The following is an 18,566-nucleotide window of genomic DNA, read 5'->3' as shown; positions in this document are numbered from 1 at the left end:
ATAGGTCAATAATTTTTCACAAAAGATGCCAACATGAAAATGTCAAACTGATCTACAGCTGTAGTCACTATAAACCTGTCACTGCAAACTGTCCGAGCGGTCATGTGTGGATTGTGCCGTGTGTACAGGAGGTGCTCAGCTGAGCCACCGATTGGTCCATGTGGAGATATACGGGAGAAAACAGATGTACTAAAAAGGGCAAAAACAGGGAACTGAATGCCTGAAAGAGCTGTAAAGATAATTTTTAATTATTACAGAAAATATTTTCATATTTTTTATATTACAATTTTAATCTCACATGAAATACAATCCCTCTCCTGGGTCTAGTCCAGGTTGAACCAGGTTAGAACCGGTAAGGTTCCAGGCTGAACCGGGTCAGGACTGGTTAGGATCCTGGCTGAACCGAGTTATAAAGTTCTGGAGGCTGTGGACTTGACCCAGACCTTGGTCCTGCTTCATCTGGATGAACAGCTCCAGGTTTGTGCTAGTCTCTGGAAAAGGAGAAAAGGTATTTATCAGGATTTACTTTATGCACAAATACTGTAGTAGCAGAAGTATTGACAGTAGTGATGTCTGTATGGGGGGTAGCTGTAGTGGTAGTATTACTTGTAGTATTTGTAGTAGTATTCATAGCGCCTGGTGTCTGTATGGCGGGTAGGTGTAGTATTTGTACTACCTGTAGTTTGAAGTAGCTGTAGCAGTACCTTGTGTCTGAATGGGAGGATAGCTGGGAGGGGGCATGGTCCAGGTTCCATCTGGTTTCTTCATGTGAGATCGGTCTGAGGAGAACTTCTGCAAGAACAGGTCTGCGGGAATGACCCGGATCAACCTGAACAGAACCAGGGTTAGAACAGAACCAAGACCAGACTCAAGCCCAAGGGTCACAGCCAAGGATTAGAGCCAAGACCAGAACCTAGGTCTGAGGGAAGACCCAAATCAACCTACACAGAACCAGAGCCAGGATTAGAACCAAGACAGAAACCAGAGCCAATAACAGCTCTGAGCGAATGACGCGGATCAACCTTAATAGAACAAGTACCAAGGATTAGAACTGAAACAAGACCAGAACCAAGGCAATGTTGAATGCAACGACCCTTCCCACTCACACCATTGTTTTAGCAGAGTTAATATGAACATTTTGTCAATGCAGCCAGAAGCATGCCCATGAGCGTGGTGGCTAGTAGGTTAGCTATGCCCCTTTATTTAAAGTCTATGACAAGACCAAGGATCAGAACCAAGACCAAGGATTAGAAAGTACAGCAGTAAGGTTAAGGTTCACTTTATTGTCCCGGTGGGAAGTGTGTCCGGCATTTGACTCATCCTTTGGTGTCTCTGGGTTAAACCTGTCAGGACCAGTGAGATCTCTCCAGATCTTGAGCTAATCTTTGTCAGGACTAGGGATGGGACGATATTAAATTTTAGACTCACGATTATCGTGGCCAAAATAATCGCGATTAACGATATTATCGCGATAATTATTAACCTGTTAACGTTTCGACGGCCCGGGCCTACTTTACAACTTTACAGCAATGTACATACACTTCTGCGTCACCCGCACAAACAATCTACACATCAAATGAAAGCTGCGGCGCTCGTCTTTCTGGATATGCAAACCATTTTCACCTGCAATCACCACAGTGCTGACAGGAAAGACGTTTTTATAGAAAAGTCACAAAGTGTGAATCTGGACTTCACTTACCATTGAGCGCTCTGGTTCTGTCAAACATCAACATATTTACACAAAGTTGGTCTCATTTGTTCCGTAAAGGTCCAGAGAATATATTCCAGTCAAGAAATTATGTCCAATCTGCTGCAGGAAAGTACTCCAAATATGAAATCTGCTCCGTCACTTCTTTGCCTTTCTTTAGTCGATTTCAGGCATAATAAACTTCTGACAGCGCCAACTTCGTTCCCCAGTGCTAAACACACGTATTAGCTTGTGATTGACACCAATGTTGGCCAATAAGGTGGGGGTTGTGGGTTACTGAGCCCGCACACAGCCAATGAGCAGCGGGATAGGATGACGTATCACATGCCATGGTTTTCCGTAAACAGACGTACCCGGAAAAAAATGTGTACTCCTCAATGCCATGCTGGAGAAATGGACCGGTCCTTGTTGCGCCGGAAGTGACGCAAGTGCCCGTCGACGAAGACTTGATGTTTTTTAAATTAAGGCACTTTGGTGAATTGGGAAACGAGTGGATGCAGAAATGTGTGCATAATGGCACATTTTACGCACTGTTGTTTTGCGTTTTAAACACGACGAAACAGACAAACCAAAGGGAGGACGTGATCGAGGACACTGTGGATGTTTGTACAAGTTAAACTAGAGGCATCTCTGACCTAGAGCGGTTCATGGCAAAGATTAAAGATCCCACAGTGGACTCAGGAGTAAAGGACCTTATTTTTTGATGGATTGGATGCTGTTCTCGATCGGTAAGCGTGGTTTATTCTGCTATTGACTTAATTGTACGTAAAATATACCGTGTATAATCGTTAGCTTTGCTCCTGTGCACACAGTGCGCATTCGGACCATGCGCTCTGGCACATTTGTGTTCAGCTGTATGAATTAGACTTAATTTGTCTATTGTTTAAAAGGTGTTGTTTTATTCTGCAGTTTGCATTATTGTAGGTAAAAATCTAAGATGTGCACACATTAGCGTCTCATCTGTGCGCACGGGTGAGGCGCGCACTGGTACGTTCCTGTGGAGAGTTACGGATCAGACTTTGTTTATTGTTGATATCTGACAGAATATAGTTCAAACAGCCATAAGCACAGAAGCTACAAGTGTCATTGCTATGTCAGAGTGGGCAAACACCAGAACTAACATATAAACGTTGTATTGGAACTGGAAACATGAGGCTGTGTGATGCCGTAAAGGCGATTATAATCGTGCGCAATGATCGCGATTATTAAAAAATGCCACGAACGATTAATTGCGGACCTTATTTATCGCGATTAACGATATTATCGTATATCGTCCCATCCCTAGTCAGGACTACCTTAGCTTGACTATTTGACCTGTTATGCATGTTTTGGGTTGATGGGGGAAACCGGGTTGTCCAGAGGAAAAACTGTTGTAGCAAAAGTTGTATTAGTAGTGGTAGTAGTAGTAGCCCAGTAATGAGAAACTGTAAAGAAAGGGCAAGATGTTCCCCAGTTTAAAGACACAGATGGCTTAGAAAAACTGAAAAACTATGAGTAATACTGCAAGTAATACTACCACTACAGCTACCCCCCATACAGACATCACTATTGTCAATACTTCTACTACTACTACAATATTTGTGCATAAAGTAAATCCTAATAAATACCTTTTTTCCTTTTCGAGGTACTAGCACAAACCTGGAGCTGTTCATCCAGATGAAGCAGGACCAAGGTCTGGGTCAAGTCCATAGCCTTCAAAACTTTATAATTCGGTTCAGCCAGAATCCTAACCAATCCTGACCAGGTGCAGCCTGGATCCTAACTGGTTCTAACCTGGTTCAACCTGGACTAGACCCAGGAGTGGGATTATATTTCATGTGAGATAATTTTAATTATTTTTTTACATTGAAAATATTTTCTGTAATAACTAAAAATGATCTTTACTGAAACCTGACAGCTCTTTCAGGCGTTCAGTTCTGTCTCTCTGCTCTTTCAGGCATTCAGTTCCCTGTGTCTTCAAACCAAATGGTCTCCATTTCCAGAACACTGTCCAGATGACCTCTGAGACCTGTTCTACCTCTGACCATTCCAGAAGTCAGATGAAGAATGGATCACATTTCTTGAAGCACTCTAGGCATATCCCTAAGCCCACTCCACAGAGCCCCATTGAGTTTTTTTTCATCAGGTGAGGCCATTTAAGATCTCCAGCTCAAGTCCCATAGTATCTGGACCGCTCTTTTCTCCGGTTGTTTCCTTCCTTCTGGGCCATCTGCCTAGAATCTTGTCCCAAATAACAGCATGATGGAGTCCGCCATGAGGTATAGCTTTATCTCACTGGGTTACTCTGGGCTGAGATGGAAAAATGTAGCAGCAACACTAGTAGCAGCAGCAGTACTCACCTGTGGTACTGAGGGTTGAGGTCTTGGTCTGATCTTAGGGCCTGGGTGGTGTACTCCTGAAGAGAGCAGGGAAAGTCCAGAACCGAGTCCAAATCAAAGATCAGAGGATCCAGACTGGGTCTAGACCAGAGCAGGACCACGTGGTAATCCTGAAAAAAAAAAAAAAAACCCCCGGCCAGAACCAGGTCAAAACAGGACTAAACCAGGTCTAAACTGAGTCTAAACCAGAAGTAAACTGGGTCAGGACCAGTCTAAACCAAATCAAGACCACGTGGTAGTCCTGGAACAAAATTAGACCAGAACAGTCAGAAACAGGTCTAAACCAAGTCTTAACTAGGTCTGAACCAAATCTAAACTGGGTCAGAACTGGGTCTGAACCGGGACCAAACTGAGTGAAAGACAAACACAGAAACTCACCCAAACCACAGGGAGGTCTCCTCGAGCAGATTTCTGTCTCCACAATGGAACCTGGGCCAGAACCAAAACCAAATCAATGTTAGACCAGTGTGCTGTTACTATAGGAGCAGTATGTATAGTATTTGTTGAATTTATAGTAGTATTTCTAGGAATAAGAGTGGTATTTATAGTCTTATTCATAGCACTATTTATAACAATGTCTAGTATTTCTAGTGGTAAGAATAGTATTAATAGTGTTTGTAGTACTTCTAGCAGTAACAGTAGTGGTAGTGTTTCTAGCAGTAACAGTAGTAGTAATTATTTCTAGAAGTGTATCTAGCAGTAACAGTAGTAGTAGTAGTATTTCTAGCAGTATTTCTAGTCGTACTCGTAGTACTTCTGACCGTGCGGTGGTGGTTGGAGATGAAGAGCACGTACAGCTCCTGGAGTTGGACCTCGGCCTCTGAGCGGAACCAAGAACACAGATGCCAAACGTTCTCCTCACTGCAAACAGAGGCCGAACAGAACCGGGCCAGAACCAGGACAGAACCGAGTGAGGACTGGACCTGATTGCCGCAGCATTGTCTGTAGAGTCTATGTCAATACTGCTGTCGTGCTGTGCAGTATTGTGCAGTGCACTGCTGCCACAGGACACACTGGTGGCGTGAAAAAACAACGTAGTGGGTCTTTCCAGTGAGTAAATCCTCGTCACTTGAAAGATGTCTTTTCTTCCTTTACTTTTTATAGCTCATACTACTTTAGACTTTCCGTCTGTATTACTCTACAGTTTTGTGTAGTACTTGCTCTTCAGCCTGCACTACTCTGCAGTACTGTGTAGTACCTGCTCTCCAGTCTGTATTACTCTGCAGTACTGTGTAGTACCTGCTCTCCAGTCTGTATTACTCTGCAGTACTGTGTAGTCCTTAGTTCTGACCATGTACTGTCTCTGACACTCACCAGTAGCAGCTGGTGTAGACGCAGTCCTCGCGCCGCGGGGTCTTCATCAGACCAGAGTGTGACGTGACAGATGTGATGTTAAATATGTCAATTCAATTTTTGCTTCTTTTGTATGTGAAATGTCACGCTCTGGTCTCACGGCCGCGCGCACCGAGCACGCACACGGTTCTTCTTCTTCAGTTTGGCTCTAACACTGCACGTCCCGCTCCGCCTCCCACTGAACACGCGCAGTACTGCAGTCACGTGACTCTGACCTCTGACCCCTGCAGAAACACGTGAGATCATGGCCGCGACCGGTAGCAGCACGCGCGCGTCCAAGCCGAGCCCAGGATCCGAATCAGGACCCGGGACTGGAGACATACCCCGGAAAAGGTGCCCGGAGCCCGAATCCGAGCCGCAGGAGGTGAGTCCGGAGCACCACAGCGGCGAGCACCTCGGGACAGCTCTGGAGATAGCATTAGCATCAGGCTTACCCGACACCAGGGCTGTTGAAAAGATGACTTATAAACCAGTTTTAAGTCATCTTTTGATCAGATCAGGATAGCGGGATTATAAGTGAATTATAACAGGTATATTGCACCAGCTTTATAGAGGACGTTTTAAACGGAATTATTAATAATAACATCAGGGGTTATCTCAGACATTGACAGTTTATTTATTTAAACTGGACAGAGCGGTACATACACTAGGGAGGGCGTCTGACACGCAGAGAGGCAGTACTGTTATTTTATTTTATTTTTTTTTGTGAGGGGGGTTCTGTGGTAGTGGTAGGGCATCTGACTCTGTGGTGTGTTTGCAGCTGTTGGGGGCTGGGCCTGCAGATGGACAGGACGATGACACGGACAGTGAGGAGAGCGACTACTCGGGTCTGGAAGACTCAGGGTCGGACTCGGACTCTGAAGAGACCGGTTCTGATCCGGACTCAGGAGAGGAAGACGGGTCTAAGGAGGCTTCCGAAGAGACAGGAGACGAGGACGCAGAGGTAGGACCATCAGCTGTAAAAAGAGTGTGACGAAACCCACAGAGCTTTGCTCCATATGAAGTTCATAACGGCTAATCTGGAGCCCAGTCCCATATTTGAAATTCTGATCGCGACTATTATAGCAACCAAAGAGCCAATCAGGAAGGTAATGCCCCCACCATTGGTTTAGCAGGGAGCGGGCGCTTAGCAACTCTGTCAATCAAACCTGTTGCTATTGCCACCTCAGGAAAAGAAGGCACCTGATTGATCTGTTATTAATGTTCATATCTTGCTTTCGGGACAAAATGGTGAATAAAAACACCCAGAATCATGTATTGTGATTTAAAACAAAGATTTTAAGATCAGAAACACGAGCCTGACAGGAGCAGTTGTAGAAAGAGGTGCCACAGTTTTTCAGATAAATAGAAAATGAATTTGAGTTGATGGAGTCGAATTGCGCCCATTCTGACTTCATGTTTGGAATGCGGCGGAATAGGATAGATCTGTCGAGAGATATATATACAGACTGTGGGTGGGACCCTCTTGCAAACCCTGTCTGAGCTCTAACACAGTTGTTTATTGGTTCTGGTTCTGTTCAGGTCCAAACTGAGAAGAACCTGAATCTACAGAAGAACGATGAGTACCAGCAGGACTCCTCCGATGAAGAGGTAAGTTCTGGTCCGGTCCTGGTCCTGTATCAGACTGACCCTGGTTCTAACCTGGTTTTGGCCTCGTTCTGGCCCGGTTCCCTGTAGGACATCAGGAACACAGTGGGGAACATTCCGATGGAGTGGTATGCAGACTTCCCTCACGTGGGATACGACCTTGATGGGAAGAAGATCCTCAAACCGCTACGCTCCAAAGACGAGCTTGATGCCTTCCTTGACAAGATGGAGGACCCTGATTTCTGGTACGAGTGTGCGAGAGAGCTCTCTGTGTGCTCTCTATTTGTTTATCTGGATCCCCATTAGTTGCCAACTTCCTGGGGTCCATTACTAAGAATATCAACAAATATACATACAGTTCTATAATGGCAGTACAAAGCTATGATATTGTTAGCTTTAATAGCAGAGTTAACACTAAGCACTGTATGACTTGTTGATGTGAGGTACAAATAACAGTAAGTTTAACAGTAAGCCATAATTGATAACATTAAAAGGCTGCACTAAAAATGAGAAAAACAGCATTAACATAATTTTTTGCATCAATTTGACAGTCATTTGTGCTTGAGCAGTTGAGATTGAATGGCCATCAACCTAAAATAGCTTAAGGTTTGAGAGAATATTAGTTTGTCCATGATCTTACTGAGAATAGGCAGTATTTATATTTGTCTGCTATTAGCACCACAAAAGGTGAGTAAGGGTATTACTTGTTTAATTTCCAAGCCAGGGGGAAATAAACATTCTTTAAGGCTCAGATTAAAAATGTGACAGACTTTGTATGATGTACTGTGTGTATCACAGGAGAACAGTCCAAGGGCCTCAGACGGACCAGGACTTGGTTCTGTTTATGTGTTCTTTGCATGTTCTCTATAATGTGTTTTGTGTGTCACAGGCGAACGGTCCAAGACCCTCAGACAGGGCGGGATGTGGTTCTGTCTGAGCAGCAGGTGGCACTGGTGAAGCGGCTACAGAAAGGACAATTTGGAGATATCAACTTCAATGAGCATGAGGTCAGACGGGTTATATGCTATTACATATATATATATTTTATATGGTGAATGTAAAGACATTATATGTGTTTACATTCATCATATAAAAAGAGACAGCGGTTTTTGTTTTTTTGTTTTTTTTCCCCCACTGTGTGATGAGTAAACTTTTCCTGTTTTAGGTCAGTTAGGATTACCCAAATTATTATTATTATTTTTCTTTACTTTCTTCCAAGTCAGAAGTTTACATACAGTAAGACTACTATGACTTTAATCAATTTGGGAAAACCCAGATGATGATGTCATGTCTTTTGAAGCTCCTGGTTTTATTGATTTATTTGACAACATTTGAGTTCATTAGAGACACACCTGTGGATGTATTTGAAGGCACACCTGAAACACACTGCTTCTTTGTGCAACATCATGGTAATGTGCAAGTCCACAATTCTCTCCCTGATATCTTGGCTTCTTTTGACAAGTCTGGTTCATCCTTGGTGCAGTTTCCAGATGCCTGAAGGTGTCAAGTTCATCTGTTCAAACAATTTTACACAAGTATAAAGACCATGGGAATGTCCAGCCATCAGACCAACAAGTACTATACCGACATGGACTGAAAGCCCAGGAAGAAGCCATTACTCCAAAAGAAGCACAAAAAAGCCAGATTACAGTTTGCAAATGCACACAGACAGGAAAAATTTAGTCTGATTTCATGGCAGAGTGGGAAGAAAAAGCGTGTCTTCTTATATAGTGTATGTAAACTTATGGTTTCATCTGTATGTGTGTGTGTGTGTGTGTGTGTGTATGTATGTATGTGTATGTATATGTATGTATGTATATATATATATATATATATATATATATATATATAAACAAACATGAGGTGAGATAGGGGGTGCTATTACAGACATAGAATATACATTTTATGTAATGTAAACACAGCAAGCACAAGGTCAGACATGGGGCACTATTAGTCACTTAGAATATACATGTAAATATAATGTAATACAAGGAGCATGAGATCAGTCGGAGTGCTAATTTACTGATAGAATATACATGTGAGGTCAGACAGGGGACACTTTTACACACATAAGATGAGACAGGGCGCTATTACACAAACAGTATATATGTAAATATAATGTAAGTCTAAGCTAAACACAGCTTTATTCTGGTCATTCCCCAATTTGAGTCATTTGTAGAATTTACATCAGTCATGCTAGCCATTAGCTAGGGAGGCAGGGGGATGTTCAGTTACAGCCCATGAACTCTGCTCCTGCTCTATACTGATGATGTCATTGTAATCCCGTCAGGTGATGAGGTATTTTCTTTGCCCTAATTTTAGGGACGTGAATTGCAAAATAAGAAACGCAACTAAATAAGTCTTCTCTCTCTCTCACCTGCCTCTCTCCTGGTGTCCGGTCTCTGATCCCTGGTTCCTGATCCTGGTTTCTCCTCTGGTCTCTGGTCTTTGACCTTGTCTTCGTCCTGACCCTGGTCCCGGTTAATGGTCTGATCCTGGTCCGGCCCGGTCCCTCCTTTGGTCCTGGTCCTGACCTGATCTGATCTGCAGCCCTCTGTTGACTTCTTCAGCTATGATGTCATGATTCACCCTGTGACCAACCGCCCGAGTGACAAACGCAGCTTCATCCCCTCGCTCATCGAGAAGGAGAAGGTACAATTGAGTGCACATCATGTACTTTTCAATGTTATTATTATTATTATTATCATTAGTAGGCATTTAATTTATTATGACTATCACATATGACTTTTCCATGAATTTGTCAGACTAATCTAGGGCTAATGTTTGGAAACACTCCCTCTCTCTCTCTCCTCCTGCCTCTCATCCCCGGTCTGTCCCTGTCCTTCGTTAGGTGTCCAAACTGGTCCATGCCATAAAGATGGGTTTGATCAAACCACGGCGCTCTCAGGACGATTCTAAGGGGCGCTACTACGACCTGTGGGCCTCAGAGGAGCAGGGCCGAGTGAGGGACCTGCGCATGCACGTGCCCGCCCCGAGAGTACCCCTGCCTGGGCACGAGGAGAGCTACAACCCCCCGCCTGAGTACCTCATGACCCCTGAAGAGGTAAAACTACTAATAACAGACAGGTCAAAGAAGACAGAAATGATCAGACAGAGCAACATCCACCACATTGACATTTGAAATATTTACTCCTTTTGTAATGAGCAGGTCCAGAGTGTGCCCTCTGTTGTGGGCTTGCTGACATGCTGAGTCAGACCAAAGGTTTCAAAGACAGAACTGAGCTCTGAGCTCAGGCCATTTCCCTTGAACAGGTCCTCTCGCTTCCAGAATGGATCAAAGTTCTTAATGTAGTGCAATCCTATGGGCGCACACATGCGTTGAACAGCCATCAATAGGTGCTCTGATTAATGTCTTAACCTCCACTTTACCAAGCTCCTTGAATAATTTAATGAAATCCCTTTTCAAGATTTCAGTCTGTTCTGTTCTGGTGTCAACTGCACCCATGTGCACAATCAGCTGTTTAACTCCTTGGTGTGTTGATAAAACTTTTGGCAGGAGTTTTGTAATCTCAGAAACGATGTGACTGACAAAAATCAGTTTTCTGTTTGCATGTTAAGATCAGTCTGTGACAGTGGTAAAAATCTGTTTGTAAGCTGTATTTTGGGTTATGTAACTATATTAACATTGTCTTTCATCACTTGTTGAGTTGCATTGGCATTATTTTCTTTACAAAGTTTTGGAAAAGACAGTATTGCTCAGGTTTAAGTTGAACGAAGGAATTTTTTCACCCTTTTTGAAAGTAACTGTGGGTTGCTTACCACTGGAAGTCACAGGCAGTGTTCAGTGAAGTCCATTTTCAGATTCTAAAACAAATATTAATTTGTTGTTGATATGCCTGACAGCATTTACAGAAAGAATTTAGGTTTCTTCCTCCGCACATGTCGCTGGCTCATCAGATATTTTGTTATAAATGTTTTAAAAATCTTGGTTTACTTAAAAGAAAATCATAAATAGACAGATTTTCCAGCACTGGAAGAGGTAAATTGATTTTGTAAGTGTGACAACAGGTTACTTTAACATGTGTTACCGGTTACACATGTTAAAGTAAATAAAATAAAAACAACTGTAAACATTTATGTGTATTATCTGTATTGTTCCTGCAGAGGGCGGTGTGGGAGCAGCAGGACCCTGAAGACAGGAAGTTGGCATTTGTTCCCAGAAAGTTCTCGAGTCTACGTCAGGTCCCGGCGTTTGAACGATTCATCCACGAACGCTTTGAACGCTGTCTCGACCTGTACCTGTGTCCCAGGCAGAGGAAGATGAGGGTGAGTATTGACCATTCTGTGGCCCCTCTGTGGCCCCTCTGTGGCCCCTCTGTGGCCCCTCTGTGGCCCCTCTGTGGCCCCTCTGTGGCCCCTCTGTGGCCCCTCTGTGGCCCCTCTGTGACTCTACTTGTATCTGTGCCCAAGGCAGGGGAAGATCAGGGTGAGTACTGACCTCTGTGTATGTCTGTACATGTGCCCAGGCCAGAGGATGATGAGGCCCCTCTATGGCCCTGGACCTAGGCCTCTCATTCCCCAGTTTGAGTCAAAGCCGAGTTTGCATAAAAATTTGATCTGCACACTTTTTTATGGAGTACCACATAAAGGTCCTGTAATCAGACCCAAATGTGTGTTGGTGAAGGTATGGGTTATGTGTGACCTCTGACCTCTGACCTCTGTTTCAGGTGAATGTGAACCCTGAGGACCTAATCCCCAAACTGCCTCGCCCCCGTGACCTGCAGCCGTTTCCCACCACCCAGAGCATGGTACTGCTTTAAGTTTAAACCATAGACTGTTTATATAAATGGACATAGTTAACCTCCTAGCCACCACGTTCCAAATACGAAGTGAGTATGGCTCCATCAACTCTGGCTCCAGTTCTCTTTACATGGAAAAATTGCCTCCACTCTCTATAACTGCTGTAGGGAGCCTCATAATTTTGATCTTAATGTGTTCGGATTAACCCGCTCTACATGATCCTGGTGTTTTGTTATTTCTAGATATGAACATTAACAATAGACAAAGGCGCCTTCTTTCCCCGTCGTTGCTAGCGTTAGCAATATGTTTGATTGACAGTGTTGCTAAGTGCCTGCTCCCTGCTAAATGAGCAGTGCAGGAGGAAGGGGCGTTGCAGCCTGGCTCCGGATTGGCTCTTTGGGTGCTATGATACTCACGGTCAGAATTCTGCTCCAAATTGGCCCCTATAACTGCTAGCCTCTATGCTTTAAACACAGATCATGGCACTGCTTTAACTTTGAGAATAAATCTGAGGATCTGTGTTTAGTTATGTATTTATTTATTACAGTGCTTTTTTTAGATGTTCTAGTCAAAGTTCAATGTAAAACACGGCTCTTTAGGCTCTTCACAGCAAGGTCACATTCTGTCATGTCTCTCTTCACACTTGTCATATTTTATTATTTTTGATATTTAACACCTTTTTAGAATCTGAATGTTTGATTGTTTGAATGTTTAAGTGTTTAAATGTGTAATTGTTTAAGGTTTATCTAGGACACGAAGGTTTGGTCCGCAGCATCAGCCCCTCCCCCTGTGGACAGTGGCTCCTCTCAGGTAAGTCCCTTAGCCAATCAATTCTGAACCTGGTCTGAAGACAGTCTAAACTTGGTCTAGACCCAGTCTGAAGATAGATTGTTATATTTGTGAGTTCACAAACTCACAAAAATCTATCTTGAGATACCCCCATTGTAAGGTTCAAATTAGCCCAGGGTGGAGACAAAGGAGAATCACTCAAACAAACCAAAACAAAAATGGCCTATTTTCACAGAAACACTAACTATTTAGTTGGTTCCAAACATGCAGAGGGAAGCGCTTTGGTTAAATCCAGTTCAGAGAATAGCACAGACATCTCTCCACAAATGCGCAGAGTTAGATTTTTTGGCTTGTTCCGCCTCTTCCGCCTCTTCCGCCTCTTCCGCCTCTTCCACCAATCAGGATAAAGCAGAACATAATGACTAATACTTGAATCTGATCACTTTCAGTGAGAGATATCTCATTTACAGATTAATGAATGTGTAGAACTCACTTCAGAGAGTCTAGCGTGAGCAGATTAGGTCTAAACCCAATCTGAACCTAGACCCGGAGCCTAGACCCGGTCTGGTCATTTCTCATGTGTATCTTGTCTCTCTGTCCTGCAGGAGGCGATGATGGCTCAGCGCGGTTCTGGGAGGTGTCGTCGGGGCGGTGTGTGAAGAAGGTGGAGGTGTGCGGGGCCATAAAGAGCGCTGTCTGGAACCCCAATCAGGGCCTGAGCCTGGTTGCGCTCGCTGTGTAAGAGACCGGGACTGAAGTGTGACAAAAGCGGGACTTGCATGGGATAACAGTTGGTGTAGTCTAGAGTCAGATACACAGAAATACGGTATAATAGTTTTGTGAGCTTTTGTCATGCCACCTTTTTAGTAAACTAATCGATTGGCAGCACATGTCTTTAGTCCACTACAGGCCTATTACAATGACCTTGTTCCTAGCGCCCATATTTCTACATACAGATCTGTCTGTCCCTATCTTACCAGAACCAGAACAAACTGACATTTATCCTCTTTAGTGTGGTCCATTTTTGTAGGGCTACAGGGACTTAAGCATTTTTGACGCATTATCAATATTATAAAACCTCTATAAAATCATAAAACAGAGTTTTAGTGAAATGAGTCTTTGTCTGGTTTTTCAGGTAGTGATGGGACTTTCGTCTCTTTTATAAGATTCAAATCTTTTGGATCGGTTCATTTCAAAGAGTTGTTCAAAAGTCTGGCTGTTTTTATATTTATTTATGATAGAAGCCAATGTCAGAACTAATTTTAACAAACTAATCACAGAGAAATGAGCAAAGCTCAGTTCTGTTTAAAATGGTTCAAAGTGAGAGTGGGAAGGTGTTTACTTTAATCTAAAGTAATCTAAATAAAACTTTGCACTACAATAATAATTTAAAACTTTTTATAAAAATTTTGTTTCGGTTCCAATTGTTCAGGGACCATTCAAAAGAGCCGTCTTGCTCATGAACGTCACATCACTATTTCAGGGGTTCTGAGGTGCTGCTTGTGACTCCTCCCTCAACTGCGGCGGATAAACAGGTCGTCACGGCGACAGAACGGCTTTTATCTGAGGAGGTGGAGTCAGCCATGGGGGAGGGGCCTGTCATCTGGAGCAACGCAGAAGGGGAGGAGCTTCTGCATGGCATCCGGATTAAAATCCAACACCCCAAAGTAAGGGACTGGACCGGGACTGGACCGGGACTGGACCAGGACTCTCTGAAGCCAGTCTAACACCCTCTCCCCCACAGCCCGTTTCCCAGGTGACCTGGCACTCCAAAGGTGATTATGTTGCCGCTGTGATGCCGGACCACAGCAGTCACCTGCAGGTGCTCATCCACCAGGTGAGCAAGAGGCGGAGCCAGAGCCCCTTCAGCAAAAACAAGGGCTTGGTCCAGAGTGTGGCCTTCCATCCAATCAGACCCTACTTCCTGTTAGCCACACAGCGCAGCGTCCGAATCTACAACCTCCTCAAGCAGGAACTGTCCAAGAAACTCCAAGGCAACGCCAAGTGGATCTCCAGCATCGCCGTGCACCCAGGAGGTAAGAGACTAGGACCAGACCAGGTCCCTAGTTCATAACCACGTCTGAACTAGGGACTAAAACAGGACCCAACTAAGAACTAAACCAGGACTGAACCAAGTTTGAACCAGGACCATCAATATAAATGTATAAAGAAAATAAACCTGTTTAACTGTATGTGTTCAGGGGATAATGTGATCTGCGGCAGCTACGACTGCAGACTGAGCTGGTTCGACCTCGACCTGAGCACCAAACCCTACAAGACTCTGAGGTAATGCACACTTGCACACATGCTTACATACATGTCACATACATGTTACATACAAGCCACATACAAACCATACAAGACATGGTAATACATGCTTATATACATGTAACAAACGTACTAATGCATACAATTAAAATATTCAAGCGCCAAACCCAAGACTCAGGTAATTTATGCTTCTATACGTGTCACACACGTATGGTTTGGTACTTGTACATTCCAATATTATACATTAGTAGACACTTGGTACTTATGTCACACGGGTAATATACATGTACACACACACCAGTAGTACTGTATTTTCTGGACTATAAGTTGCACCAGCCAAAAAATGCATAATAATGAAGGAAAAAACATGTATATGTTGCACTGGAACATAAGCCGCATTTTTGGGGGAAATTTATTTCACAAAATCCAACATTTTATCTTTAAAAGCAAGTTATAATAATAAAATAGAGACTGAATAGCAGTACAGCACCCTAGTAACATTTATATTTATTCAGCTACATGAAGCATAGACAGAACTGAACACGTGTCTGGTTTGTTAATGTAAGATATTAAGTTAATCAGATAGCTTGTTTTTTATGCTTTAGTTAACAGGTGCATCACTCTGGATCTCACTACAAATCACAAAATCCATTGAATTCTTCATCCTCTGTATCACTTCTGAACAACTCCGCCTGCTCCGGAGGAAGTTCCGCTTTCCGCGTCCTCTTCTTTGTGGCTGTCATCAGACTCAGCAGAATACCATTTTTCTTTTAGGGGACATTTTTGTTCATTCTTTATCAGATGTCCTTTAAATTACAGTAATGTTGAAATTTTCAACAATACAGGAGTAGTAGATGCCGGTACACAAGCCTAGAGTGCCCTCGCACAGTTGTCAGTGTGACAGTAACGAAGATGTGAAATTATATACCGTAAATTTCGGACTACAGAGCGCACCTTGATATAAGCCGCACCAGCTAAATTTGAAGAGAAAATCAATTTTGTACATATATAAGCCGCACCTGAATAAAAGCCGCAGGTTTTCATATTGTAACATGAGATATTTACACAGAAAGACGGTGCACCGACACGCTTTTTTTTAAACTGTGCCTGAAAATTGACACCAACACGACAACAACACGGGATGAACACATCTGCAGGTTTAGAAAATAAAGCTGCACCAACACGGAAAATCTGCTTTTATTTCCTCTGAAAACTTTTGTCGTCTTTTTACATTGACCAAGTTGGATTCATTGATGTCGAGCTTACGTGCAGTGGCTCTATTTCAGGGGTCGGCAACTCGCGGCTCCGGAGCCGTATGCGCCTCTTTCCGCCTCATACTGCGGCTCTGCGTGGCTTGGGAACTAACACAGACACAGCTCAGTCCTGCGTAAAGAGCCCTGATTTTGAGACGTTGTGCGCACAGGGGTCAGGAGCAACTTTGGCCCGTCCCTAATGACACACTAATAAGCTCGTCCGTAGATGTATCATGAAAATCCTGCTGGAAATCGCCACAGAAATCTATTTGATGTAGTAGCAAGTATATTATCTGCTCTTGTCTCCGCGATGACGTATCACGTTTAACACATCAGACACGACGCATTAAAGTAGAGCCACAAGCGAGTGAAAATGAGCCAAAACAAAAGTCTTTGGAGATCTTTTTAACAAAGGGGAAAAGGACAACTGAGGAGCCAGAAGAAGAGACTACGACCTCCAAGAAAAAGAAAGATAAATTTAACAGACAATGCCTACTTAAAATCTGGGTTTGTCGCTACAGGTGACTCACGCACAGAGTCCGCTCTGCGTAACATACGGGAAAAGCAAATAAGGCAATGAAACCTTCAAAACTGCTTTGGCACATGGAGAATAAGCACCTGGGATTAAACGATACGCTACGAGTTTTTTTGTTGTTGTTTTTTTAAAGAAACTGCGGAGTAGAGTAGACATAATCACATAATCAGCGCGATGCATGATGCAGCGGTTTGGTGAGTTGTATTTTTTTAATGCACTTAAGTTGTTTTTGCCATATTTATCTGCCACGTGTAGAAGGCTTGTCCGTGAAAGTAAAACCTACATTATTCCGTTACATTATTGTTATTATACAGTGTTATCTTCATTTTAGATGTCAAAAAGTATTTGCGGCTCCCAGTGTTTTATTTTATGTGGAAAGTGGGTCCAAATGGCTCTTTGCGTGCGTGTTAAAGGCCGACCCCTGCTCTATTTCCTTTCTGTTTCTTTATCTTAAAAACTGCATCATATCCATTTCATGATGCGCAAAATGATCGTTCAAAATCAAAACTAGTGAATTCTTCAGAGCAGAATCTTTCCCCACGTCTGTCTCACTTTTACGTTTACAGCTAGAGAGCGCCCCCCAGGGGTCGTTATCCAGTAAAATTCCATATATAAGCCGCACTGCTGTAAAAGCCGCAGGGTTCAAAGCGTGGAAAAAAAGTAGCGGCTTATAATCCGAAATTTACGGTACTCAGATGCAGCCAAACTATAAAAAAAAAGTGCAACTTATAGTCTGGAAAATATGGTATATACACACACACAATTGGTTTCCATGGACACAAACATAAACAGGACAAGATCCTGAAGAATTTCAAAATAAAACCTTTATCTCTTTTCTCTTCTCCTTCTCCCTCCCCCCACCCCCTCCTTCTCTATTTTTTTTTTTTCTTCTCTCAACTCAGACACCATCGGAGGGCGGTGCGCTCGGTGGCGTTCCATCGCTCGTACCCACTTTTTGCTTCAGCCTCAGACGATGGCTCTGTCATCGTGTGCCATGGGACAGTTTTTAGGTAAAACTATGACCCTGCCTCATTACTGATAAAGCTCTGCCCCATATCGGCTAACCCCGCCCCCTTGCACACACTTACTTTCTAATCAGTGAAATGTTTTTGTGTAAAATCATTTTATACATTGTCAAAGTTTTACTCTGTTGTAATGGGCTATCTTTCTCTGCTCTGTCCTGGTCCTGGTCTGATCCCTGGTTCGGTCCTGTTGGGTGCTCAGTGACCTGCTGCAGAACCCTCTAATTGTCCCAGTGAAAGTGCTGAAGGGTCATGTGGTCACTCATGACCTTGGGGTCCTGGATGTGACTTTTCACCCCTCACAGCCCTGGGTTTTCAGTTCTGGTGCTGACGGAACCATTCGACTGTTCACCTGAATCCTCCACATGAAACTAAAGTCCAGTCTGGACCTTATGAAGAATGAACCTGAACCCTGAAACTATGTCTGACCCCTGAGGCTCAGGCTTTATGGCTGGTGCTGCCATGTGGTGGACACGCAAATATAAAATCCATTTGTTATTTTTTAAATACTGTTTTGCTTAATCTTCAGTTGATTTAAAATAAAATATTTTTGTGTCAGCATAATTACCCTGAAATCTAAATGTGATCCATTTACATAAACGGAGGAAATAAATGCATAGGTAGTCCGGCAACAATTAATCACTGTTCTATATGACTACAGCAATGGGTAAACAGATGAACTGTTAGAAGGTACAAGCTTCAGCTACAACAGAAATAATGCCTTGAACACGAGCAGCCAAAAGTGAACTACTTTCAATTTGTGGGTCCATAGTATTAAACGAGGAGCAGTGCATTAGTTTTAACACGCTGGTACTTGTTTGAATCTTTTCATTTACAACTCATTAAGGATTAAACAAAGTCAAAGGTTCTATGTTTATTCATCTCTTTTTTACAAAGTGTTTCAGCTGATTC

At 43.2% G+C, this 18,566-nt stretch overlaps 2 protein-coding genes across 3 annotated transcripts; one reads left to right on the top strand and one right to left on the bottom strand.

The window, feature by feature from the left end:
• Positions 1 to 234: 234 nt before the first annotated feature.
• ntaq1 (N-terminal glutamine amidase 1) lies at positions 235 to 5,566 on the bottom strand. Of its 2 annotated transcripts, XM_033974762.2 has the most exons (6): positions 5,401 to 5,566; positions 4,848 to 4,947; positions 4,465 to 4,515; positions 4,048 to 4,196; positions 705 to 829; positions 235 to 491 (listed from the first exon to the last, which is right to left on the bottom strand). In XM_033974762.2, exons 1-6 carry the CDS (start codon positions 5,445 to 5,447, stop codon positions 376 to 378), a joined length of 588 nt encoding a protein of 195 aa, XP_033830653.1. In that variant the 5' UTR covers positions 5,448 to 5,566; the 3' UTR covers positions 235 to 375. The 2 variants fall into 2 exon arrangements, with proteins under 2 accessions (XP_033830653.1, XP_055081169.1); XM_055225194.1 differs by lacking the exon at positions 4,465 to 4,515 and having other exon boundaries at positions 317 to 491.
• bop1 (BOP1 ribosomal biogenesis factor) lies at positions 3,615 to 18,322 on the top strand. The gene is made up of 17 exons (XM_033974757.2): positions 3,615 to 3,833; positions 5,670 to 5,803; positions 6,200 to 6,382; positions 6,961 to 7,029; positions 7,117 to 7,271; positions 7,916 to 8,033; positions 9,577 to 9,678; positions 9,878 to 10,090; positions 11,152 to 11,313; positions 11,715 to 11,795; positions 12,528 to 12,597; positions 13,182 to 13,314; positions 14,060 to 14,243; positions 14,321 to 14,612; positions 14,778 to 14,862; positions 17,535 to 17,642; positions 17,857 to 18,322. The coding sequence occupies exons 2-17, from the start codon at positions 5,684 to 5,686 to the stop codon at positions 18,008 to 18,010; spliced, it is 2,229 nt and encodes a 742-aa protein (XP_033830648.1). The 5' UTR covers positions 3,615 to 3,833; positions 5,670 to 5,683; the 3' UTR covers positions 18,011 to 18,322.
• Positions 18,323 to 18,566: the final 244 nt, after the last annotated feature.

Source organism: Periophthalmus magnuspinnatus, chromosome 11, assembly GCF_009829125.3.
Source record: "Periophthalmus magnuspinnatus isolate fPerMag1 chromosome 11, fPerMag1.2.pri, whole genome shotgun sequence".
NCBI lineage: Eukaryota > Metazoa > Chordata > Actinopteri > Gobiiformes > Gobiidae > Periophthalmus > Periophthalmus magnuspinnatus.
This window is presented reverse-complemented; position numbering and strand designations above follow the sequence as displayed.

Coding starts and splice junctions, on each gene's coding strand:
- bop1 (XM_033974757.2), top strand. CDS start 5,684: ATGGCCGCGACCGGTAGCAGCACGCGCGCGTCCAAGCCGAGCCCAGGA. Junction 5,804..6,199: donor CCGAATCCGAGCCGCAGGAG/GTGAGTCCGGAG, acceptor GTGTGTTTGCAG/CTGTTGGGGGCTGGGCCTGC. Junction 8,034..9,576: donor TCAACTTCAATGAGCATGAG/GTCAGACGGGTT, acceptor TCTGATCTGCAG/CCCTCTGTTGACTTCTTCAG.
- ntaq1 (XM_033974762.2), bottom strand. CDS start 5,447: ATGAAGACCCCGCGGCGCGAGGACTGCGTCTACACCAGCTGCTACTG. Junction 830..4,047: donor CTCAACCCTCAGTACCACAG/GTGAGTACTGCT, acceptor GGTTCTGTTCAG/GTTGATCCGGGTCATTCCCG. Junction 492..704: donor TCCTCCCATTCAGACACAAG/GTACTGCTACAG, acceptor CTCCTTTTCCAG/AGACTAGCACAAACCTGGAG.